The sequence below is a fragment of the Neolamprologus brichardi genome, chromosome 12, assembly GCF_056152115.1.
Source record: "Neolamprologus brichardi isolate AB-2024 chromosome 12, ASM5615211v1, whole genome shotgun sequence".
Taxonomy (NCBI): Eukaryota; Metazoa; Chordata; class Actinopteri; order Cichliformes; family Cichlidae; genus Neolamprologus; species Neolamprologus brichardi.
The window spans coordinates 28,935,473-28,961,818 of NC_142115.1; the positions used below are offsets into that span (position 1 = coordinate 28,935,473).

A 26,346-nucleotide genomic window follows, 5' to 3' on the forward strand; every position below is an offset into this window, starting at 1 on the left:
ACACTCATACTGACTTTGCCATGTGAAATGGTTCAAGGTCGAGATGGAACTATAGTCTATATCAAAAGTATCTGGGAAGGTTCTCAGTCATCCAGGTTATCATAGTCTAAGGAGCTTGGAAAGAAAAGCGTCTGGACTTCTTTAGGTTGCTTGAAGATGTTTCACCTCTCATCCGAGAAGCTTCTTCAGTTCTAGGGTCAAAGGGACTAAATAAGTCCAGACTTATGGCTATGTCCACACGTACCCGGGTATTTTTGAAAACGCAGATTTTTCTATGCGTTTGCACCTTTCGTCCACACGTAAACAGCGTTTTACTGAAAACGGAGATTTTTAAAAACTCCGGCCAGGGTGGATATTTTCTAAAACTCCGTTTTTGCATTTACATGTGTACGAGAAAACGGAGAAAACGCAGCGTCAAAGATGTGCGCCTTTTTTGACGTCACACTGTGCGCCACGTTATTGTTTCGGTGAAATGAATTTCTACAATACTGTTACTGTACTGTACTCTCTGCAGTGTTTAAATGCTTACATATACACACAGTTACTGTCCCTCCACACATACAACTCGGTTCTGCTTCTATACCCCAGCTTTGTTTACTATTTCCCGCCAAGGCTTCTAGACTTCTGATTGGCCAACATTTCTACACGGTTAGGAATATAGCGCCACCTGCTGCTTTGGCATGTTCCTAGCAGCGTTTTCCTTCATTTCTGCCTCTCCCCTGGACGGGATTATTTTTTAAAACGAAAACGGAAAATCTCCGTTTTCAAAAATACCCGTGTATGTGTGGACATATATCAAAAGTAGTTTTCCTCATCAGTCACAATGCAAATGGGATGTTTAAATAAGGGGTTGCACTCATTGATAATACTGTCGGATTTATCACTGCATGTCAGGTGTTCAATATTTACTCTCAACTGGCATTGCAGAAAGTATTCAACTTTCCGGCAGATCCCTCTCTAGGGTTTATGAAGAGTGGTTTGAAAAAGAGCATTTCTCTGAGCAAAAAAATGTCAGGGAATGCCTGTATGCTATATAGTACATAGTATACGGGGGAAACAGCTGAGTAGAGGTTGCAAAACAAAGCCTGAGCATATTTCATCCATCTGAATCCAACGCTTGCAAAGTGTTTACTATCCTGCATGAGAGAATTCTTCAAGCTGTAATGTGCTGAGTGGCCTAAAAACAGACTGCCTTTGCTGTTCTGGGCAACTCTGCAAATATGAATGTCAAACTCTGTGAATGCTATTCACACAGCACTACTGAAGGAAAAAAAAAATCCATGGCCTGCAAGTATTCCCCTGGTAAAAATACTGAAGAACCTCTATATATATCACACCAACAATACAAGCAGTCATTCCTGAATTACACTGGTTATAGTGTGGGAAGATTTTGGAGAGGAGAAAAAAGTATGCAGTGATCCTACACCTTATTCAGGAAAACATTGAGTGTCTGCACCTAAAGAGTTTATTTGTGCTACTGCTACTGCCCATTACCCCTCCCAAGGTATGGGCTGCCAAAGGTAGATCTCCAGAGATTTTAATCCTTCCTTACGGTGTCAATAAATACATTAAAATTAATGTGGGGGATTCAAAGGCAGCTTGCCTCTTTTCCACATTGCTTTGAATGCATCTTTAAACATCACAAAGCAGACAAATTAGATTTACCTCTGTGTAACTTACAATAAAGCATATTGGATGGATTAAATGAGGGTGAATGACACTGTTTAAATTTTAACCAGATTTTATAATTTGGCTAAATTCTTTTCAAAGAGACTTCTTTGATTTTCTTTTTTGTTTAATACATTTGCTTCAATTTTGCATTGTGAATTAATTCCTGGAAGAATCCCTGAAAGAGAACATGTGAAAGTACCTCTACAGCCTGTTTGACTGGGTTTGCAACACTTGACCAAATTTTGGTCAAGTGTCAAAGTATTTTTGACCCCTGCTGGTAGGAGTCAGTACTGCAGCTCCACCATAGGCACTGGCAGGAGGCCTATGAAGTGCTCAGGTTTTCATTGACTTGTAGCTTGTCAGTCAATTCAAACTAAACCACGTATAGATAACTTCAGAATTTCTTTTCCAGCTGTACCTTGCATACAAATAATGTAACCTCTTTAAAACTCAGATCATCATCTTTTACTTTATGCTGATTGCCATAAATTCCTTTATAACTCTTATGTTGCTGATAGGGACTCATCACACAAACCTTTGCACCAGTATTTCCGAGTAAAATTTTATTGCTCCATATGCCATTGCACCATCCAATAGCATCACTGGAAGTTTTTTAACCATTCCTTTATGGGCCTTAAATCCAGTTTAAATACAGCATTCTGTATGTTTTTTTCCTAATTATGAGACAGTTGAGAAGTTCAGGGGTACAACTTTGCAGGGCTCCTAACAAATGATAAAATCTTGGCACATTCTCATTGCATATGTTCAGCTGTTACTGTTGTGAAAATATTACTGACAAATGTGTGGGAGGAAAATGGCACCATATGCTCAAGACTCAAAGCTTTCTTTTGAAAAGTAAAGACAATATTTATATCATACATTTATAGGATACAAAACCCAGTTTTCTACCAAAGAAACCAAAGCCATCTTTGCATTTGTAACCAAAAGAGAAAAATTAAAACTGTGGTCTAATCTCCTTTGATAAGACGTTCCTGCCTCATGGTGACTAGTGCCCCAAACACATTTGCCTTTTAAGTTTTCTTTCCTCCATTTTTATTCATTCATTTCTGAAAGACTACATAAAGTAATCAAAAACAAAACCAACCTCTATTAACAACAGCTGGTATAGTTAATCTTGCTTAAAGCCATTGGCATTTTGATTAAATTCCCGAGTTAGTGCAGTTACTTCCTCCAAGTTTGAGTCTGCATCTCATCAGTCAGTGTGCTGGCGGCACCCAGTATGGCTTGGCTTAATACAGACAGGTGGTAGTGAACTTTGTCCCAGTCGCTGGCCTGCCCTGATGACTCAGCATTAGCATAGGCATCAGCTAGACCTGGGAAGGTTTGTTTGCCAGCACTGCTTGAGGCCCAGATAACATGCCTGTGTAACACACAACAAAATAAAGATTAGCTCAACAGTGTTATCAAATGTGTTTCTGAGTTACAATGAAACAAACAATTGTTGAAACTACACTTGGTATCTCTTGTCAAAAGACTACTAAATGTAACAATCAACAGAGCGTAACAGCGGCCGGCCAAGATTTAACCTACTGGCACTGCCATATTCAAATCACTAGTACTGTTAAAACACATTGTCTTAATTCCATGTGTTTACCTTCTGCATATTGTTCACTAGCTTCTCACAATGGCTCCTTGCCCCAGAAATGCCGTACTGTTGCATTCCATTATTGTGTATCACTATTACTTCTTTCACTATAGGTATTAACAACTATGCCAGCTCCAGTGGCTCCATAAACTTTTGCTGTTTGTGGGGGTTAAAAAGTTACTTAAGGCCTGAGGCCTTATTCTGGTCCTATTTAAGATAGTAGGCATAACCACTGTAATCGTGTCTTGATTAACATGTTTTATTAACAGTGGGACTTCACTAACCCCCATAATCCTTCTTCTCTCATTGTGTACTGTGTCCTGTATGACACAGAAGACTCCACTAGGCACTATCATTTTATTGTTTTCCAAAGCCACAGAAATCTCTGTGCAATCCACTGGGCCACATTCTTACCTAAATCCATATTTATCTGGGAAAGCCAGAGGGTCCAAGAAAGCTCGATCCAGAAGCATGAGTTGGTCATTGATCCATCTAACCTTAAGCGGCCTGAGGAAAAAGACATGGTAAAGCAAAGAGGGCTGGTATTCATTTCTGTTTGGATGGATGTGGATATGACTGTGCACATACTGTATGTAATGTGTGCACCTACGTTTCATTTGCCAGGTCTGGACTTTGAATCACCTTCTCCAAATTAGAAACTGCAGCACGAAAGCTGGTCACTGCATGTTTAAGGGGTTCTGAAACAAGATACAGATGATTGCAGTCACCCAGTGATGATTGTATTCTTTTATTCTCTCTAATTACACTTGATTATTGGGGTAGAACATAGATATACAAGACAAAACATAGATGCACAAGACACTTTCAGAGGGTATCATTAAAGTATAAGATGTGTTACCTAGCTCCAAAAAGATCCCCTCCCCCCACATCTCTCAAAAGATCTCCTGTACTTACCCATTGAAATGTTCATAGTTTTAAGTTTCTGCTCATATAGGTCCAAAGCAGTGCTGAGGTATTCCTCCAGACTTTCAGCATAGTCAGCGCAGTTTAATGGCAGGATCAAGCTATCAGCCAGTCGGATCAGGACATTTCCTGCAGTCCTTGCTACAGCTTGATGACTGACAAAGCCTACAAGAGAAGGTATGAACTAATGTTATAAAGGAATTAATTTGATTCTTTTCAGCTAATTATTTATTTTCAGTGATCAAATCTGAAAACAGAAAAACCACAACTTAGAAAATATTTTCTTGAGAAATGCAACACTTATATAGAATATAAGTGTTGCAAATATTTTCCTGTCATAGCACTATGACAGGAAAGGGGTTAGACAAGGATTCATTTATTCTACTTACTGTGCAAGAAGTAGACTACTAGGGGGAAAAAAATTCTCACCAGGATCAATGTACTTTGAAGCATAGTCAAAAGTGTCATATGCTGTGTGATATGCAGGATAAATCCGAGCATTTGTTTTAGTCTGTGTGAAGACAAATATATATACAATAATAGTTACAATATTATCTTAATGAGCTCAGTTAACACCTGCCTTCTCCTAATATATGTGAATGCCAAAATAAAACACTTTTTGCAGCTTATTTTGGTTTAAAATGTACAATGAACAACTGGCTTCAATGACCAGAGCATTTAACTGTATCTATCATTCTTATTTTTAATACACAATCAGTACACGCTAGTTAAAGCACATTTACTGCGACTGCACAAAAAGGCTCTAAAAGCAAAACTGTGCAGTATTATTCTGTCTATGTGTCAAATCGTGCAATCGTACATCTTTAGTACCTTGTCATATGTGTACGACATGTCCATGGAGGTGATTCCTAGATAATGGCTGAAGGGAGCATAATCACTCCCTGCTCCTGTCAGATATCCCATCCTGTTGAAAGAAGACAGAAAACATCACATTGGGAGCACATTCTGAGCAGGGAGACATAGGATAGAATTAAATATGAATATATAATGAAAACACTGCAAAATTCTGTGAAAGTACATATCACAAAGAAAGTAGGACTTGGCCAACCAAACCAACTGTCTGTTAGATAATTTAAATGATTATGACGACATAGAACCAATAAAACTAAACAAAAAATCAAATTCTGTATCTCATACATTATTGTGAATACACAACTTATGCAAATTGCATATCTTAATTGCTTCTGATTAGGCTTTTTTTTTCTGAGGAGCATTTTAAGCTCAGATTGTGTTTTACAAGTCTTTTACATTCTAACAATGAACCAGCTAACACTACTGTGGCCACTGGTAATTTATTATAAAAAACTAATATGTTTATATCTGAAACATGCGGAATAAAATCTATGATGTCAATATAATATCTAGTTGTTGTTGTTTTAAACTTTCAAACAGAGACAAGTTATTTTGAATAGAATCCCAGACAACTGTTCTTCCAAGATTCAATGCAAGATTAACAAGATATGGCTGCAGTTTATTACCTGGGAATTAATCCATGGGTGGGGCTGGTTTTGTTTGTGTACTGTAACCAGTTGTCATACACAGATTTTTCGTGGCCAGGTGCTTTGACCTAGAAAACAAAGGTCAGTGTTGCAGTAATTCATATGATAAAAAATCCTTCTTGATTGACAGACTATTGCAATGTAAAGTCAGAAAGATACTCTAGAATCATCTAGGACGAGTAGAGATTTTTGTAAAAATGGATAAGTGCCTATAAATAGGACCAATACCTACAAGTGCGAAGACCTATCAGATGTTTATTGGGTTCAAGTTTCACTAAAATCTAACCAAAATGAGGAAGCAGTAACGATTCTTGTGAATAACGGAATTGACACCTCACTATCACATAAGCTCATTGATTCTTAAGTGATCCAGATTAGCTAAAAACCACACTTCTGAGCAGTAAAAGTCTTGGTTTTGTCTAGATAGTAGTTTGTCAAAGGGCTCACCTGTTTTGCAGCTTTAAAGATGACATTCTGCACTGATGGCATGCCTGAAGCTCCGAGAGTAGCATTAGCTGAATAATGCAAGACAACAATTGTTTTGCAAGAGCATCACTATTAAACCTGTAAATTCATCTTAGGTGTGTTAACACAGCATTTCATTTCATGCAGACTATGTGCAAAAGAATCAGATTTAGGTTTATATTTTTAGCATTTTTTCAAAAACTCCAGGAGCATTTTTTTTCTGTTAGCTGTTTGTGTTGTACTGGCTGATTGGAATACATTTAAATTTACTTCTGATGTACAGGTGCAGTGTGGAGCTTCTTACCAAATACTGCAATGTCCACGTTTATGTAAGCAACACTTCGTTCACTGAGTGCTGCAAAGTATTGCTGGAGCAGAAACAAGAACGAGGTCAAGTGTAGAAGAATGTGCACTTTATATCTCATATATAGACTTTCTTTAACACAGATGGCCATTTTACATATTGCTTGGAGTTGTGGGTAGTCTTGTGGATAAATTGCAAATCACCTCTGTGTATTCTGCAGACCCAATAAGGCCAAACTCCTCAGCTCCCCAGCTTCCAAAAATAATGGACCTACGAGGCCTCCAGGTGCCTACAATAGAGAGCCACAGAGGTCAGCCTTTATCGAGAACTCTATACAGTCATTCATTCCAGCTCCTCCTCACCCTGTTTGACCATCTTGCCCAGCACCCTGGTAATTTCCAGCATGACTGATGTGCCGCTGCTTGGATCTATCGCGCCATGAACCCAACTGTCCCTGTGGTTGCCGTATATCACATACCTGTCTGTGGATATAAACACACCACTTACACAAAATAATCACAACATCAAAACAGCTGATCTTAAATTGCCGATCCAACCTTAGTCTCACCTGGCTCCACACTTCCTCTGATAAAACCCATGACATTAGAGGAGGGTTTCACCTCTTCATAGTTGTAGATGTCCAGTTTTACATCGCTGACATGAAAGGCAACACAGAAAAGGTACAAAGAGGCTTTAACTGCTGCTCCAAAAACATGTATTTGTATAAATGTAATTGGATATTCAAGTGTAAATCATCTGACATGAAATTGTATAGTGAATAAAAATGATCAAGTTGGCTGGCAATTAAATTTTTACTACACTGATTCTAAATGATCTAATTGAATTATTCAAAAATAGTTAAGTTGAAAAGGTCTGTAAGGTTTTTTACTTTTTAAAACTTTTTACTTATACTGTTGGTTACCTGTTGTTGAAACTGGATGTAAGTTTGAACCCTGGACCACCAAAATTGTAGGTACAGTTGAATCCTCCTTGCCATGCATCTGGAGCTGGTTCTCCTCCCAACTCACTGAAATGACCAATGGAAAAAATATATTATTAAAGTAATCATCACCTTTGTTAGGCTGTATCAGTTACACATGCAGATCTATCTTGTCACAAACCAGATCAATCGATAGGCATCCTCAAATCCGATTGGTTGAGTTGGAATAGGAGGAATGCCTGTAATGTCTGTGGCACTGATTCTGTATGTTTCCTCTGTAAAATAAATGGTTACATTTAAGAATTGATACAAAAGTGAAATAATAAAAAAGTAATTAAACATAGCTTGTATCTTTTTGGAGTGTGGAGAAGTGCAATGGTTAACCTTTGGCAGCCAAGTGAGGTGTCAGCAAGTCTCCAAAGTCAGTGTTGTAGGAACCTCTTTCCACGCCACTGGGTGGCATGTACCAGGAGTGAGGATACGTCTCATTGGCGTCTGACATGAGACCATCGTTCATGTCCAAAGGATCTGTATAGACAAGCACTCCAACGACGCCATATGGTGCTGCATTGATGGCCTGGATGAGACACATAATGCATTTTGTAAACAGTAATTTGTTGGTTTACACTTTTATTCTTTTATAATTTACATTTCAGTTGTCATTAAACCTGTCCGCTCTAGAGGAATTTGAGCTGCAAAAGTGATATATTAATAAAGTTAGAATTTACTAGAAGTGTGTGGCGGTAATCTTCATTTTTTTTAGTTCACGTGATGTCAGCGTATTATATTTTAAATCTTAATATAAAAGTTTGTGACTACAGAATAGTGTTTATGTAGATTAGGTAAAAAAAAATTATGCCATTTGTTAAAGTAAGAGATTGAACTAACATGTAACTAGTGGCAATAAGAATTAACCCTGTTGCTTAGTTGATGGTTTTTGCTTATAACCAAACAAAATTGGGCTGAAAATGTACAAATCGGTGATTTAATGATGCATTCTGAAACTCACTTTAGCCGATCTTCCTGCGCCACCATATTTGGTGATAGCAATAGTTCCTCTGAGGTCCACTGTCTTGTTCAGTTCGCTGTAGTCACTTGGCTTCCCCTGATTGGCATAAACCAATTTCCCCTAAAACCATGAGAAATAGAAACGCTCTGTGAGCAACAGAAACTCAAAAAAGTGAACTGATATGAAGAAAAGGTGATTTCAATTTTTATGTAACCAAATTTTAAAACATTTAATGTTTATGTAATGGTCTGTTAATGCTCCTCTTTTATTTGCCACTTACATTTTGTATCTTTGCTAGTTTGCTTCCTGTCTTTGTCTTTTTTACCCCTTAGTCATTGTCTGCCTTTCCCTCATTGGCTCTGATAGTCCAGAACACTGTTATCATCAATATCAATCTGGTATCAATCTGGTTGTTAGTAATCAGTTTGTGTACTTCACAGAATCACTTTATGTCCCTGTTTGAACCTTTATGTAGCTCTTGGCGTTCAAGTGTTTTACTATTGTCTTAACTTTGCTTCAGTTTCCCCTGACTTTACTTTTGCTTTGCATTTTGCTGCCACCTTCAGTTGGAGTTAGTTTGCCTGCTTTTTTTTTGTATTGTCTCTGAGGAAAGTTTTTTTTTTTCATTATTATTGTGTGTTCTGCATTCATAAAGTGAGTCGGGCAAGAACAGTCTATTTTCCTAATCAGGGTATCATTTTTTTTACTGCCATGAGAAAGCTTGACAGTGATACATATCTTTACAGACTGGCTCTTGACGTTTTGCTAACGCAATCTACATCATAACTCGTGAAATTATCAGTACTTGGCAAGTCAGTGAAAGACATTTTAGCCTTGAAGTTGATGTTGAGAAGTTTATGGCACCAATAAACAAGCGCTATTGCCTAATTTACTGAAAAGAGTGGCACTAAAATAATCTGTGACTGTAGCGTATTTATTCATTTTTTTTTTCCATTCAATGTTAAATTTTCTCATAGTAGATCATAGTAAATCCCATCTCTTTTACACCTGGAGATATCTGTGTCACATAGTCATTCCCTGTTTGTTTTTAAGGTTTTCACATAAACACTCTGAACTAACCCCAACACTGTTAGCTTTTGTTGCACGACAACTCAATCATTGTTCAGAGCAGAGGTTTTTAATCATCTTTCTTGAATATACAGTCATGTAACTGCAACAGTTAAAAGTATACTGACTGTATTTCAGTAAGCATACAACGTACAGCCTCACAGGTTACAACAAGTAAGCAAATTATGACTATCATGTGATTTTATTATTTTATCATTCTTTCAGTAATTTAATGGTCAGAAATGGTGTAGGAGTTCCATAGACACAGAATATTTCAGTGTTTGTGCACAAACACACAATAAAACACTGGAAGTTTCTTTGAGGACTGTTTTGCCAGACTTTCCCATTTCAGGAACAGGATGAAAGCTGTTGGTCAACTCTGTTTGGTTAATGAGAATAAAGCTGCTATTTTAAATGTAATATAATTGATGTGTGTTCAGTTTTATTTTGAGTGATTTGCATTTATAAGTTGAATTTATACTTGATGCATAAGGCTGTAGCTTTTTACCTTTGCATGTCCTGCAGGGGAGTATGCTGCGTACGGCTGAACCACCTCAGGATCGCTTTGGTCCGGAGTGTAAGGCTTTTCTTTTTCTCTTATTGTGTGCAGCACCGTATCGTTTGGGCTCACTGAAATTAACAAGTCATGGTGAAAGGTCTGTTTGTGAGACATCAGGGCGCTTGCAGATTAAAGAGCTTCTCAGTGTTAGAAAGAGTGTTAAATACAGAGAGTGGATAGTTTTCGCTTAATACCAGTTTTCTTGGTATGTTGGACTGAGTATGGAATGGAACTTTCTTAAAAGACAAAATACGTATGTATGGAAAAAAATATACAATATAACCAAAACGTAACAATGTAAAAGTACTTAAAGGATTTTGTCTTCCATGGAATAATCCTATGAATGCTGATAGAGCAGCTTTTTCACTGTAGTTAATCATACAACACAAGCTAACTAAACCATTCATTCTTATACTGTAATGTTTACTTTGACCAAGATAATGTAACCATTCCCTCTGTCATCACGCTTTTCACAAGCATTTCACTCACCTACAGTGACTGTATTAGGGTTATTTTTGTCAGGGAAGGACAGGTAGACCCAGTACTCCTCTCTCCAGGCCTTGTCTAGTCCAGTTTCAGGGTCTTGCCATCTCTTAAGCATTATCTGTACAGTCTCCTCATCTCCAGCTGTGGTAGCCATATGAGGCACTTTTGTCAGGCTCCTGTGGAGGAAGATGAAAGATAAAACTTCAATGGCAATTTAGCCTTTGAAATACTTGAATGAATGGTAATGGTATTAAATTATACTCTTTGGATTTTAAATGAGGTGCTGGTGAGATTTTATAACATTGTTTAAAAAATAAGGAAACTGACCTGAGATTTTCCTGAATCTGAATGTTGTCCACCTCCGACATGAACTTCTCAATGAGGCTCTCGTCCACATCCTTGGCCACATCTTCCAGCCACGATGGTGCAGAGGTGCCGCTCTTGGCAATACCAAAGTGACCAATTAGGATGCCTACGGTCAGTACGGCAGCACCACACACAACCCCAATTATCACCTGTTTTATCATACTCCTCCCAGAGATGAGATCCTCCTGTGAAAAAGTCTCTTTGGACCTGAACCCTGACAGTGAGTCTTCCCCAAAGATCTTTTTTTGACCTGTAAGCTTTTTATGAATCCCGTCTTATGTAAGTCACCATTGTTAATTCCTGAACGTAATGACAGTGCAGCCCCTGCAGTCTCCTCCCATACGACATGGTCATTGTAAAGTTTACTCATTAATGTTTGCAGATGCGCTGGACTTTATCCCTTCATGTGTAAGTGTGTGAGGGGACTGAAAATCATTTATTTTCTATGTTTGCACACCTTTTTCCTTTTCTTCTTTTCTTTTTAAACATGTCATTCTCAACTCAATTCTCAATTTCTTAACTTAATTTCAAGTCAATTTATGTATGTATATTTATATTTAAAGAATTCTTAAAGTAAAAAATATATAAGAGTTAGAATATTGTTAAAATGTAATTAAAAACTATATTAACAATATAAAGATTACAAGACAAACAAAAACAAACAAAAAATATCACCAATAAAGGAAAATCCACTGAAATCTTTAAATCCACGTAGGGTTTAATGCCGAAGTTGTACCAAAATGGGAATGTCCAAATATTCCTAATACACAAGAGATGAGAGACTGTTGCCTGTGTCTTTAAATAATGAATGGATGGATCTTGTGAGACTACGGTGAGTTATTTGGTATCAGTGCTAAATAAACACAATCTTTGTTGGGACTAATGACTTTCATGCATGACTTCCTGTTACTTAACTGCATCATGATAGCACGCCAAAAAAGGAACCTGAAAGAATCGAATTTTATGTGGAGAACAAAAAAAAGTACACTGTAACGTGGACCGATTAAGAAAATTTGTCACATGGAACTAGAATAAACTTGAACCTTTTTCATGCTTTGTTTCATTTTAAAAGCATGTGAGATGTGAAACTGTTTGATTTGTTTCTCAGATGATCTTTATGGGAGCAATAACATAGTCATGAAGCTAAACTATCATATTTCAAATTTTATAGAGCTTTCAAATGTTAGAGAAGTGAAGACAATGTGATGCTCACTACATCTGATTTAAGGCCAATAAAAAATGTGTCTTTTCAATCTGTGTAAGTCAGCCTGAAATGCTCAGTCTATCTTACAGTAAGCACTGTTTGGATGTACCGTTTGAATTCAGAGGTAAGGAAAGAAATAAATGTGTGTCAAAGATATGCAGAAATCCTTCAGCCCTTAATGTTGTCGTACAACACATTAACTAAACATGCTTTGCATGCAGGCTGCTTTCGACACTACTTTGTAAAAGCCTTGAACAATTCCTCATTTCTTTATATTTTGCAAGGAAGATGTGAATAAGTGCAGTGATCTATTGAAACAGGTAAACATAACTGGAAATACAGTTTATAAGGCAAAAAAAGAGTTCATGCTGACAAGCTTGAAAGTCTTTTTGTACAACCATCTTTATTTTTCAATATCCCAAATATCACAGGCTGAAATGCCGAATGAAATGCCAAAATGTGCAACTTTGTAACAAGAAGCTAGTAACAAAGTGCCTAAAGATGCAGTGGGTTTTTTATTAAGCTGTCTGTTATGTGCATAGGTCAGAGTTTAGTGGCTTATGTGGAGGTAGATTTCTTTTCTCATGTATTAATCACATATTTAATCATATCACATTAGTTATAGTAATATCACTTTCTCACTTTACTATATTAAGAGCACTCCTGTCACTAGTTTGCATGCATGTGGAATGTAAACACAGTGAGACCATTGCAATGGCATTATACAGATAGTGAGACTCATTCTGCTTATCAGGGATGTAAATCCTTAGGTGATGGCTAAGCAGAAAACAAGGTCATAATTCTCTCTGTGAGGGAGAAGGTATAGCCCCCGTGAGAGAGGCCAACATGTAAGAGTTTGTGAAATGTTCTTTGTCTGTGTCTCTGTATATAAGATGTGAAGGCAGTGGCCACAATTCAGAGATAGTCCTAGTGTTTCACTGGGATGCTCTCTCCACATTGCAATCTGCTTATTAAACCCACTTCAAATCAAGCTCACTTGGTGTGTTGCAGGTTATTGTTTTATTTTTGTTTTGTTTTAGCTGTCTCATTTGGTTCTTTAGCTGTCAGAATTGTTGTCTGAAGGCCAGCAAGAATACCCAATGGATTTACTTTACCAAGTGGATCATCGCGGCCTTGCCGTATTGATTCATTTGATCAATCTTTGTTGTTATTATTTATTTTATTTTATTTTCAGTTGTTACAGACGGGACAGACATGACTAGGGGATAGGAAAGGGAGAAAGAAAGATGAAGGAAAAGAAAAACAGAGGGGAAGAGGGACAGTGAGAAAGGGTGCTTAAAAAGAGAAAGAAAGACAAAAAAAACCCCTCCTGGATCACCTGTTGAGAGGAAAAGAAGAGAAAACAAGCAAATAAAGAGAGCAATATAATAAACACAACACCATCGCATTAATCTAGCTAAGTGTAAACAGCAGTAAATACTAAATATTGAATGTTGTGGTGCAGCACGCAGGACCGACAGCACACAATGTGCTTTGAGGTAGCAGCCAAGAAAGGTGTAGTTTATGTCTATCTGTGTGCACACCTGTGTGAATCAGCGCTCTTGTATTCAAAAGGTTTCCCCATTGCAGGTTATTGTTAAATTTTCCACAACACTTGCATTCCTCTGAAAATGGTCAGCAGACTGAAAATTAATGAAACAGCATCAAATACCCATTGAAAAACGTTAAAAGACCTTCTGAAGGACTGGAGAACTATTGCTGCAGACCACTCGCTCCTTGGAAACAAAATATAAAGATATGTAGGGTGACTCAGCACAGTACTATAAAACTCCTACATATGGTAAATATAAATATTCTAATGTGGCCACATTTCTACTCTCCCAGAGCACTCGAAGCACTTTAAACATGCCTCATTCACCCATTCACACCAGACAACGCTGAAGTGCTTTTTTAAATCTATCAGTCACACACATTTATACTCAGATGAAATCATCAGAGAGCAACTTGGGGTTAGTATCTTGCCAAAGGATATTTAGCATACAGACTGGAGCAGCCAGGGAACAAACTACCAACTGTCTGATCAGTAGATGACCTGCTCTACCTCCTTAGTTACAGCCACTCCATGAGCTTGAGCTCAACTAATTTTAGTATTCATGACTCATTTACTTTACTTGTTATGTTCAACCAGAAAAATCCCAACAGTAATGAAAGATTTATCTTCTGTCACTCAGTGACGTACACTGACACCCAAAGGGTACATGTGGTCCATAACTGTAGACCTGCAGGTGACCATAGCGTACACTAATATTTTCTATCTGGAACTGATCCTCACTGAGGATGGATCAGTGTTCCTCAAAAGAAATAAACTTTAACACGTTATTTAATCTCGGATTCTTGCAAAATGTTCGACGAGGACCAATTGAAAACCAAAATACAAGAGAGTTGAGACAGTAAGCGCACGGAAATAACCGTTAATCGAAGCAACGTTGCCCTCTAGTGGTTAAATATATTTACTGCGGGGACTGTAAACACGGAAGTTCCTGTTTCCGTCGATTTCCTATACAAATTGCTCGTGCGTTTTGTCCACTTTTATTGTGATGGTGGAGTAACACAGTCAGTAGTTTAAAAATGTGCACCAGAAGTGTTTGATAAAGAAAAAATAGGCGGTATGTTTTCATAACTCACAGCTGGAATATAAGCATGAGCTGCAGACATGACAGGATACCCTGAATTGTAAGCGTCATTATCAGGTCTTAGACTCAGAGTTACAGCCACAGCTGTAAGTGAAATTACCTAAACTGACACCTCAGCTTAGTGAACCTTTCCTTCGTTTTCTCCCAGCATGCAATTCCCCCCTTTCTGTGTTTCACTTTCATTTTTCAATGATTTCTGCTGAAACTGCGTGCAGGGGACGAAGCGGTAAGTTAGCAATTTTTTACATATAGCTCACATAATTTATAAAATAATGAGAATATAAGTTAAGATGCTTTATGGCTTCTGAAAATCTGAGTCATTTTGATTGTAATGCATGATTATACAACGAATCCATTTGTGTGAAATCGAAAGTAATGCTTTTCCCGGTCCATTGTCATGTGTTGCAAAGTACCATGAGAAGCAGTAGTTTGTTTGACAGTCCAGCTATCCTGAGATGTTCGGTGTTTGCTGTGTGACACTACAAGTAAGCGGAGAAATATTGCATTTAGTTTTCTGTGTTTGTATTTCAGGTCCTGCCTCTGTTGTCACCATGTTAGTGGCTCCTCTCCTGCTGGTGCTGTTCGTTCCCTTTTCTCCCTCATCTGGAGCACAGTTACCAAATCAAACCAAGGCCAAAGACCTCCCTATTGCCACCAATGGTCAGCCCTTCCCCTGGGACCGCATGAGACTCCCCACAACCGTCACTCCACTCCACTATGACCTGGCCATACACCCCAATCTGACCACCCTGGACTTCACTGGCGTTGTTCGTATTGAGCTTGATGTGCATGAAGACACCAACACTGTGATTCTCCATGCCAAGCAAATGCAGATATCCGATGTGTTCCTCTTGGCACCTGAAGGCATTAAGCGCCTTAAGGTGTTGGAGTATCCTCGCTTCCATCAGCTAGCCTTGCTGTCAGACTCAGTGCTCATCAAAGGTAGGAAGTATGAAGTTCATCTGGCATTTGCTGCCAACCTGTCTGACAGTTTCCATGGTTTCTACAAGGGAAGCTACCGCACCAGCAGCGGGGAGGTCAGGTAAGGCCACGAGGCATTTTGAATGTTCTCTGCGTTTATTTTACTAATAATACAAAATTTCTCTTTTGACAAATAACTAAAATAACTGAAGAACGTCAGAGAAAAAAATGAATGGCATCCTTGTTCACCTCCATTTTATTGGCTGTTATCAGATACTGAAGTAAAATCTTCCTTTTTGCAACAGAAAACAAAGAGTTTATTGTAAATGTAGTGCAACTTTAGAATTGGCTATAAAATCAGTGCAAGTAAAAGCTTAAAGTTCACCAAAAAAAGATTATTTAGTGCTGAAAGCTCCTAATCACACCAGCTTTAATCCACTTTCACTTTGTGCTTGATTACATTTTCAGAGTCCTGGCGTCCACGCAGTTTGAAGCGACTTTTGCTCGTGGAGCCTTCCCCTGTTTTGACGAACCCGCCTTCAAAGCCAACTTCACCATACGAATTATTCGAGAGCCACGCCACATAGCCATATCCAACATGCCAATGGTAAATGTAGACTGACTACTTTAAGCATAAATGAGTAATTGCCAGAAATATGAATTTATTAAAAAGAACAAAATAGCAACATGCTTATATACATACGACTATATATGCACATCTGCAATAATAATATTATGGACCTCTCCTTTCTTTTCTTAATTATTAAACCACACCTGCGTTTCTCAGGTTAAAACTGTGGAGTTGCCGGGTGGTTTGCTTGAGGATCACTTTGACACCACTGTGAAAATGAGCACCTACCTGGTTGCCTACATTGTGTCGGACTTCAAGTCTGTGAGCAAGACGACCCAGCATGGTGTCAAGGTGAGATGCACACCAGATGCTTCTTATAAAAAGACTTTTTTTAGTCAGCAGTTTGACTAAAATACTTTGCATAGGTACTGTATACATCTACACGGTGTGAAGCATATAAGATGTGTCATCTAACGACTGTTGTACTAACTGAGAAAACTTGCTTGTTCTTTGTTCTTTACTGTGATTCCCTTCAGATTTCAATCTATGCTGTCCCTGAGAAGATCGACCAGACAGCCTTTGCACTGGATGCTGCTGTCAAGCTGCTGGACTTCTATGATGACTATTTTGACATTCCTTACCCACTTCCCAAACAAGGTCAGTGGAAATCACATGGCGTTTCCATGTTAAGAGACAGACACTGGTGTAGCAGTTGTTATTTTGTAACATATTACAACAGCAAGAAAAGACTTGATGAGTCATAAGTCTCTGTCTGCTTCTGATCCTTTATTCGCCTGTGTGGAAACTGTGCTTTGTGCACACATTCAGGATCACATGATACCTCATATTTTAACGCTTTGACAGGACAAATATGTAAATTTAGGTATAGACTGCTCTGTAGATGTATCAGAGGAGAACGTAAGTGATACCTAGTCGAACAGTGAGGTGACATGACTGTACCACATTATTTGTGACTGTGTTCCCTCTGCAGACCTGGCAGCTATTCCTGACTTCCAGTCAGGTGCGATGGAGAACTGGGGTCTGACCACCTACAGAGAGACCGGCCTCCTCTTTGACCCTGAAAAGTCATCAGCTTCAGACAAGCTGGGCATCACCAAGGTCATCGCCCATGAACTTGCGCACCAGGTAGCTGCACTGATTCTGTTTGTTTTAAGTTAAAAGTAAAGCATTAGGGGATGCCTAGGCTGTGCAGACAACCCATGTGCTGTAGGGCTAATCCAGAGGTCTGGGTTTGAATCAGTGCTGAGGCCATTTACTGCATGTCTTCACCTTCACCTCCCAGCTTTGTCTTTTCTCTTTAATGTTCTGTCACAATAAAGGCTTAAAATCTAAAAAATAAATAAAAAAATAAAAATAAACTCATCAGTGTCAGAGTTCATCAGTCTGTACCAAGTTTTCCAAGTCAGAGCTTTACAAAGATAATTTGCTTAAATTTATTGTCAGTATGATTGAGCGTAGCATGTGCAGTAGATACAGGTTTGTTTGACTTTTCAGTCGTTAGTACAGTATAACAACACTAAAGGTGAAAGAGCATGTTTAATGCTGTTCTTGCATGTTTTCCTACCTGTCCAGTGGTTTGGAAACCTGGTGACGATGGAGTGGTGGAATGACTTGTGGCTCAATGAAGGTTTCGCCAAGTTCATGGAGTTTATTTCTCTCGACATCACGTACCCAGAACTTCATGTGGTGAGACTTTGAAACTCTGTTTAAAACTGACTAATCCCAGGTCCTATTGGAACATACAGATCAGTTAAAATGATTTACTTAAAACCAGAAGGACATTAAAGTCACAGTCTCATAGTTTTAGTCGTGTACATTAGCTGAACAATGTTTTGCTGGATAAGGCTACAAAGATGTGCATAAACATGATTCCATCCTCTCATTCTTCCAGGATGATTTCTTCTTGGCAAAATGTTTTGAGGCTATGGAAGTAGACTCCCTCAGCTCTTCCCACCCAGTCTCCACCCCTGTGGAAAATCCCACACAGATCCAGGAGATGTTCGACGATGTGTCATATGACAAGGTTAACCTCGGCTGTTACATTCTGTTTCATGTTTCTGTACTTGTGTAGGATATTGAAACTAACAATCGTCTCAGTATTTCATCATCATGTAAAATCAGTTAATATTTGACATGAATTAGATATTCCCAAAGCTGAAGCCACACTGCGCAGTTGAATCAAAACACTGAAGGACTTATCTACGTTTCATATTGTTTCTTTTTTTTAGAAGCATGTTTGTATTTTGTTTTCAGGGTGCATGCATTCTCAATATGTTGCGCGACTTCCTCACTCCTGAGGCTTTTGAGATTGGCATCGTCCGATACCTGAAGCGCTACAGCTACCAAAACACTGTGAACAGCCACCTGTGGGAGAGCCTGACCAATGTGAGTGATGTGTGAGCGGTCTCTCTTTTAGAGGACTGATTTTTCATCAGTCATTTTTCTTCTTATGTAACTGCGAATGCTGAATGTGGCTCATCGTGATACACGTCTCTGCTAAATGTGCATCAGATCTGCAGCTCAGATGGTCTGGATGAAGGTCGACTGAAACACACAGAATTCTGCTCTAAACGCAAAACTCAGTCCGGAGCCTCGGTAAGTTGTTGTTTGATGCTTGGTGGCAAACTTGTTCAACAAAGCTCTCTGATTGTGAGCATATTTTACTAATTACAATAAACTCCTGTGACGTTGTTGTATTTATACAACATTATGTTTGTCTGTATATACAGAAGTGGTACTCGGGTGATGAGCTAGACGTCAGGGCCATCATGGACACCTGGACTCTGCAGGAAGGCTTCCCACTGGTCACGGTGGAGGTTAGAGGTCGGGAGGTCAGGCTCAGTCAGGAGCGTTACTTGAAGACAGACGACCCCTCCCCGAGTGAAGGGTATGCTGTCAGGAGCGTTTTCTGTTATAATGCAAGTTTACAGCATTAAGCTGTCTTCAGCCTGGAGCATGCAGGAAGCAGGGTGTAGTTTACTGAACAGTTCCTGTAACTGTGTAGCCGTCTTTGAAGCTTACAGTGAAAAATCATCACTTTCATTTCTCCGGCCAATAATAGTCTTATGTTTTTATCCCTCAGCTGTAAAAGGTTGATGGGGTATTATCATCACCCAGCTGGGCGGGCAGGCGGGCGGCGGGGACAACTAAGTTCGTGAATGTGATAAATCGAGAATGAGGAGACGTTGGAGCTTTCAATTGATAACATAAGTGTATCTACTAAGAATATTGGACAGCTTAATATCTCAGTGACTTCAACTTAAAGGTCAAAGGTCAGAGATCAAATTTTCCCAAAGTATTGTGAATGTGATAACTGAAGAATACAGTGGTGCAGGATTTTAAAATTGATACCATAGTTGCATCTACTAAAAATCTCGGACGAGTTCTATTCTCAGTGACCTTGATTTCAAGGTCAATGACCTCTGACCTTGAACTCACGGTCAAGACTTGAACTTGACCTAAAAAATCAAAGGTCAGAGGTCAGGTTTTCAGAAACTCTTGTGAGTGCAATAACTTGGCAATGTAGGATTTTGAAATTGATACCATAGAGGTGTCTGCTATGAGGCAGAGGGATCACCCTGGCGGTCTCCAGTATTTTTATTGTTATAATAAACAGTTTGACAGTTGCTTATCTTGATTTAATCATGATTAAACAAAGACATTACCTTTTAATTAATCATTATTTTGTGTGTCTAGATTCCTGTGGCAGATCCCGCTGACGTACAAGACCAGTGCCTCCAACACCGTCCACCGCTTTCTGCTTAAGACAAAGACTGGTGAGTACTTGATGACATTGAGCCTTGGTTTTCTTTTAAACGGCAATATTCATTTAAATTTCACAATACATCATCACTTGAAAGCTTCTCTTTACTCTTCTGTCTTGTTCAGATGTCCTGTTCCTGCCAGAAGAGGTAGACTGGGTGAAGTTCAACGTGGACATGAGTGGTTACTACATGGTTCATTATGCAGGCGAGGGGTGGAACTCTATTATCAAGCTGTTGCAACACAATCACACAGCCCTGAGTGGTAATGACCGTGCCAGCCTCATCCACAATGTCTTCCAGCTTGTCAGGTCTGTTTAAACATTGCATATTAACACCAAAATTATCTGTCTATCCTTTGGTATCTAGTTTAAGTGAAGCAGTCTGATATATTGAGTAAATATAAGCTTTGCAGAAAAAAACAAAGTATTATACATTCCACATACATTGCTTTTTCCCTACTCTTTGTTCTAAAGACAAGAATTTTTAAATATATCAGCTAAAATTATGTTTAGATCCAAGCACACAGTATGCTAGAAAGGAGAAAGGAGCAGCAGGATGTTTACCTGACATCTGTCTTGCAGTATAGAGAAGGTGAGGCTCGACACGGCTTTGGAGCTGTCGCTTTACCTGTCCAGAGAGACCAAGATCATGGCCGTGACTCAGGGCTTTGGAGAGCTTGTGCCGCTTTACAAACTGATGGAAAAGAGAGACATGAAGGTGCTGGAGAACCAGATGAAGGTTAGTTTGCTGGCACATTGCACATTACTTGGCACATTATACCAACATATGTGACTCAGTGGCATAGTGTGACCAAGCTCAACAAAGCACAGCCCCAATTAGGGAAAAAAAGAATAAGCTTTGCCTTTACAGTAGTTTAAGGTAAAACTATACATTCACCCATCTGAATTATTGACCTCAGGTGTTCCACGCATATCAACCACTGGACTGAAAAAGAATAAAAAGGCTTTGACTTTACACGTTTTATAAGCCGAGTGTTATGCTGAGTAAACGGACTCTATGGCAGAACACACAGAAGCGCAGAAAATGCAGGGAGTGCTCTTTATTTGTGGTGTCAAAGTTATTTACACGGGATGAAATTATACAGAGGGACAAACAGAGGGAAACCAGGGGAGGAGGCTGACACGTATTTGGAGGGAAAGGGGTTACCCGCGCACGCAGGGTGGATCTATAAGAAAAAGAAAAACGAAACTTTAGAGGGAGATGCCAAACCACCGGTAAGAAACAGCAATAAACATGGGGAGAGTTGGAGAGCTCACTTGTCACACTGGCTGTACGGGCTCGGGCGGGGATTCTCGGGATGTGGGAGAAACGCTGTAAATGATCTCCGTAGTGATCCCGGAAATGCGGCTTCACAAACAGCTGACAGGTAAGCAGGCGATGGATCCGGCTGAGGATACAGGACAACAGGTAAGCAAACAAAATCCAAGACATAGGTTGGCCGTAATGCACACCGCGGAGAATTAAACACGTTACCACTCGAGGAGGTGGCAATACTCCGACACCAGACGTCAGTCGCGCTGCTCCTAAGTAACGCTCCATCAAATGACGTCTGATGCACCGCCGGTGTGTCAGCATCCCGTGACACACCACCCCGCCTACCTGAGCTGAAAACAGAAGCAGACCCCGTGACACCACACCAGAGAAACCCCACCAACTCCTAACACCGAGTGCCCCAGAGTGCAATATGATATGAAATATTATGATAAAGTGTATTGTCCAGTCTGGAAAATTTGTCACAAAACAAAAGTACTGTCCCAAAATTAGTGTAATGAAAGATTCATTTTGTATATAATTTAGTTTATAATGTGAAATTATTATACAGGGTTCACACTATAATTACAATTAGTTTGTTAGAATTTTACAATGGATGACAGCAAATGTGAAAAGAGAAGGTTTACAAGATGGTAGTGATGCTGGGAGACAGTGATACTTATTAAAGAGACAGGAGGCGGAGATGAAGAATGGACCGTTTTAGAAATTTCACTTCTTAACTCAAGCAGACCAGTTTGGACACAAAGATAGAAAAGTAAGGCTGAGGTGGTTTGGACACAAGCAGAGATGGTATAGTGGATATGTTGGTGAGAAGATGCTGAAGCTGCCGTGCAGAAAGAAAGAGGAAGACCACGGAGAAGATTCATGGATATAGTTAAGCAGGACATGCAGAGGGTTGGTGTGACAGAGGAGGATGCTAGGGAACGCATGAGATGGAGGCAGATGGTCTGCTGTGCTAAACCTTAAAGGAAGCAGCTGATTTCTGTCTAGTCTTGTCTAATCCATACTCAAAAATACAGAAATGTGAAAAAGTGAGCAAAAACAAAGTCATGCTTTTGATTTATTAGTGACAAAATATCATATTTAATATCTGTTAAGAGCCATTTGGCTTCTTAATTTATGTCTCCCCATTATTAAGATGAATTTGTAGTGATAATTTTCTATTTCATAAATGACTAAAAGAATTAATTAATTAACTGTTAAAAAATTGAAGGTAAGGTAAGGACCAGGAAAACCCTGATACAAAAGTATCACTTTGCTAGTATACCCCTGAAGTCATTCGCTAGTATTACTGCATACACTAAAAGCAGTGAATCTATGCTACCTTAAATGCATTTTCCTGTTATTTTCAACCATGTCCACTGTGATTGTGTAATAAAACTCCAATTTAGAAAAACTGGTTAAAAAATGTTTTTCTTTTGGTTCAAACATCGTTCGAGGGGTGTCTGACGTTCCTCTTTGCAGGAAAACAAACATACAGCATGTGGATTGTAACTGTATACTCTCTAAGGAGGATTTAATGTCTCTTTTTGTTTTTTAGAGCTATATTGTAGATTTGTTCCAGGATTTGATTGACCAGCAGGAATGGAATGACTCCGGCTCCGTGTCTCAGCGAGTGTTGAGAAGTTACCTGCTGGTGTTTTCCTGTGTCAGGAATTATGCTCCCTGTGTGACCAAAGCCACCCAGCTCTTTAACCAGTGGAAGGACTCTGATGGCACCATGAGGTTTGGAGTCATAGTCAAAAATAGCACAAGAGAATCTGATTTTACTATGTATATACATCTGAACTGAAAGCCTCCTTGTTGTTGTTTTTAGCCTTCCTGTTGATATCACCATGGCTGTGTTTGTGATTGGAGCTCGAACACCAGAGGGCTGGGATTTCCTCTTTGAGAAGTACCGCCATTCGCTGCAAATGTCGGTCAAGAGCCGCATGAAGACTGCCATGGCTGTTAGCCCACTGCAGGACAAGCTCAAGTGGTGTGTAGATTATGGGAACTGGGACACATCAGTATTTCTTAGCTAAAGCTAAGGGGATATTATTATCCCTGCTCTCCCTTTACTCTTCCCTTTCTGTCTGCAGGATGATGGAGCAGAGCCTCATCGGTGAGATAATGAAGACTCAGGACCTCCCAGACGTAGTCGTCTCTGTCAGCAAGAACCCCCATGGCTACCAGCTGGCCTGGGACTTCCTCAGAGCCAACTGGCGCACTATGATCAAGAAGTCAGTCAGCCCATCACACACATGTTTTATCATCCACAATACACCATCAGCCTTAAATCTTCAGTCTAGATTATGACAAATGATGATAGTTTTGCACATATTGATACTTTTGTTTAGCCAGGAGAGAGCACTGTTTGTGCCAAGAGTATTAAAATTGGTAGAATAGCATATAGTATAAACTTTATTTATATACAGAAAATTTTGTTTGTTTTTTATTTATATATTGATATGAAGTCATTCCCTAACAAAACAGGGAATTCTATCACTGGTTAAAAAAATCTGAACTTTAGTGTTTGTTTGCTTTGATGTCACAGGTTTGACCTCGGCTCCAGCACTATATCATACTTGGTAACTGGGGTAACTAACCAGTACTCTACTAGAGAGATGCTAGATGAGGTAAGTATGGCTGCATGCCTACATGGGTGTTCATTATTTCGATCAGAAGGCATGTCCGTATTTCGGATAACAAGAATATCGCCTGGATCTAAATATTAAGGACGCTAGAATGTCGATCAAAGTCTCCCTCCTTTACACCGACTCAGGTACGAAGCTTCTTCGGCTCCCTGACAGAGGAGACGGGCTCAGAGATGAGGTGCATCCAGCAGACCTACGAGACCATTGAGGATAACATCCGCTGGATGGACAAAAATCTTCCTCTTCTGCAGGCTTGGCTGGACAAGCGCAACCGACGAGTGTCTCATGAGGATTTATAGCTTCAGGAGGGTTAAAATAATGAATAGTGAATCATTACAAACAGAAACAAATTTGTGTAAACTCAAACCACAAAATAGATGAAGTTGATCACAATGACGGTTGTTTTTCAGCTCAAGTTTGTCTATAATAGCAGTAAGTCCTGACTTAAATTGGATGTTTTTTTGTGTCAAAATCACTTTAAATCTCTACCCAGTCCCACAAGTTTACAAAAAAATGAGCTTGCTTTGGGAAAGATTGTGGGTCATTATAAGTATTATTTAATACCCTGAAACTGACTGACCACACTAGTGAGTTTTTTAATTACACCTGTTTAAACTACAGCCTAAAAAAATGTTAAACAGGTGCATTTCAGATCCAAACAAAACTAATGAACCATTCTAAGAATGTCCTAAAAGTCTCTTGCTCTCCAGTCCAGCTGCATTTAACCCTCTGTGCCCAGGTTTGCTTCAGTTTGCTTCAGCATCTCTCTCTCTCTCCCTTCCTCCCTCCTTCTCCCTCAATCTGCTGATGTGTGTTTGTGTTTTCCTCTCAGTTTCCAGCACACCTGCTTTCCAAAAAGTTTCACAATGAAATTGATTTTAAAGTTTATATGGGTTAATGGGAGACTTTTTTATGCATGGAAACCAATCGTACAGGAGTCCAACTAAATCACATGTGAGATCTGTGGCCTAACTCTTAAAGTGAGCACAGACACAGTATGTGTAACCATTCATTCAACAGTGTAAGTGTGCCAGGGAATGTTACACAATGATCAAACCGGCCAGAACATCAGAGGTCAAACCGTGCACAGGCATGGTGCGAAACAACATGTGAGCACACTAACGTAACAGTCCTTAGTAAGGGGAAAAGCACCCTTAGCATATAACATAATTATTAAATGAACCTATTTGTTGTTCTTTTTTTCTGAAGAAAAGATCTTGTTTTTTTTCCACAGAGAGGTTTGTGTGTGCTGAGTATGTCTTTGTGCAAGTGTGTATGTTTAGCTGTGAAGTTTAAATTGTGTTTTGGCTGGATGAAGTCACAGTTGTTGTTTTTTAACAGTAAATGTTGAATTCTGCTTCAGTGCGAAGCAGCATGAAGATTATACGATGTGATATAAATAGTGCAAAAGAAATGCACTGAATGTCTGACTTAAGTTTTTTGTTGGAAAAAAAACCTAAAAATGTGGGCATGTCTGTGAGTGAATGCTGCAAAACCAATGAAACAGACAATGTAGTGCGCTGCACTTAATATATTTTTACAGTTTATTGGTTGTCGTTAAAAGATTAGATTACACTTCTGTACGTTTATATTTTTCCACAGTTTGGGTAAATTTTAATACTGAGGAGATAAACATGGATTCCAGCAGCGCTGGTGTGTGTTTTGGTACAGTTTATTTAAATGAGTAAGCTCGGCAAGACAAAAAGCACTGTAAGAAAAAATGTTTTATGTGTGTGTGTGTTTTGTTTTTGTTTGTTTTGTTTGCTTTTTGGTTGATTGAACAGAGTAGCATCTTTCCATTTTTATGCTCCTGTTACTAAAACCGTTGTTGAAAAAATAAAGATGTGTGTTGGTTTGATTAAACGTTGGACAAATAAAGTTTTTCTTTTAAACTAATATGCATTTTTTTCCTCACAGCATAGTGTTCTAATTCTATTAGTAGTTTGATAAGGGTTATATTTTCAGTACCTGTGAGTTTTATGGATATAACCTTTGTATCTTCTCATCCCTCTGATCAGCAGGTGTTCTTCCAGTTTGGGAGTGTTTCCTGTTTGGGCTTTCTTCTCAGTCACACACACACACCAAAAAGATTTTATAAATTAGGATCAGCAGTGTATTGATCCTGCCTATAATAGCTAATATTGCTGCTCTGAAAGACTCACACAACAGTGAGTCTTTATAGAAGTGTAAAATAAATGGTTGGAATAAACCTTTTAACAAGACTCGTCATGACACAGCACCTGAATGCATAGTGAAGGAAAAATCAGATGTTATTAAGCTAAGTGTGTCCAGATTAATTACAAATTGTTACATATTGGTGGCCCCTAGAGACAAAGCACGTACAAATTCCAAAACACATTTCTA

The 26,346-nt window shown here is 39.0% G+C and overlaps 2 protein-coding genes across 2 annotated transcripts; one reads left to right on the top strand and one right to left on the bottom strand.

Moving 5' to 3' along the window:
- Positions 1–2,219: 2,219 nt before the first annotated feature.
- naaladl1 (N-acetylated alpha-linked acidic dipeptidase like 1) lies at positions 2,220–11,258 on the bottom strand. The gene is made up of 19 exons (XM_006790024.3): positions 10,880–11,258; positions 10,556–10,728; positions 10,016–10,137; positions 8,440–8,559; positions 7,815–8,007; positions 7,612–7,705; positions 7,413–7,517; positions 7,059–7,144; positions 6,853–6,972; positions 6,694–6,779; positions 6,491–6,554; positions 6,169–6,236; positions 5,701–5,789; positions 5,033–5,126; positions 4,631–4,712; positions 4,193–4,366; positions 3,888–3,975; positions 3,692–3,784; positions 2,220–3,052 (listed from the first exon to the last, which is right to left on the bottom strand). Exons 1-19 carry the CDS (start codon positions 11,077–11,079, stop codon positions 2,854–2,856), a joined length of 2,250 nt encoding a protein of 749 aa, XP_006790087.3. The 5' UTR covers positions 11,080–11,258; the 3' UTR covers positions 2,220–2,853.
- Positions 11,259–14,619: 3,361 nt separating this feature from the next.
- Positions 14,620–25,900, top strand: erap1b (endoplasmic reticulum aminopeptidase 1b). The gene is made up of 19 exons (XM_087849293.1): positions 14,620–15,002; positions 15,308–15,818; positions 16,166–16,304; positions 16,485–16,619; positions 16,805–16,925; positions 17,260–17,414; positions 17,862–17,975; positions 18,181–18,312; positions 18,543–18,674; positions 18,801–18,884; positions 19,019–19,176; positions 19,986–20,065; positions 20,178–20,361; positions 20,635–20,791; positions 22,887–23,071; positions 23,163–23,324; positions 23,428–23,568; positions 23,883–23,964; positions 24,111–25,900. Exons 1-19 carry the CDS (start codon positions 14,966–14,968, stop codon positions 24,279–24,281), a joined length of 2,880 nt encoding a protein of 959 aa, XP_087705419.1. The 5' UTR covers positions 14,620–14,965; the 3' UTR covers positions 24,282–25,900.
- The last annotated feature ends 446 nt before the right edge of the window (positions 25,901–26,346 follow it).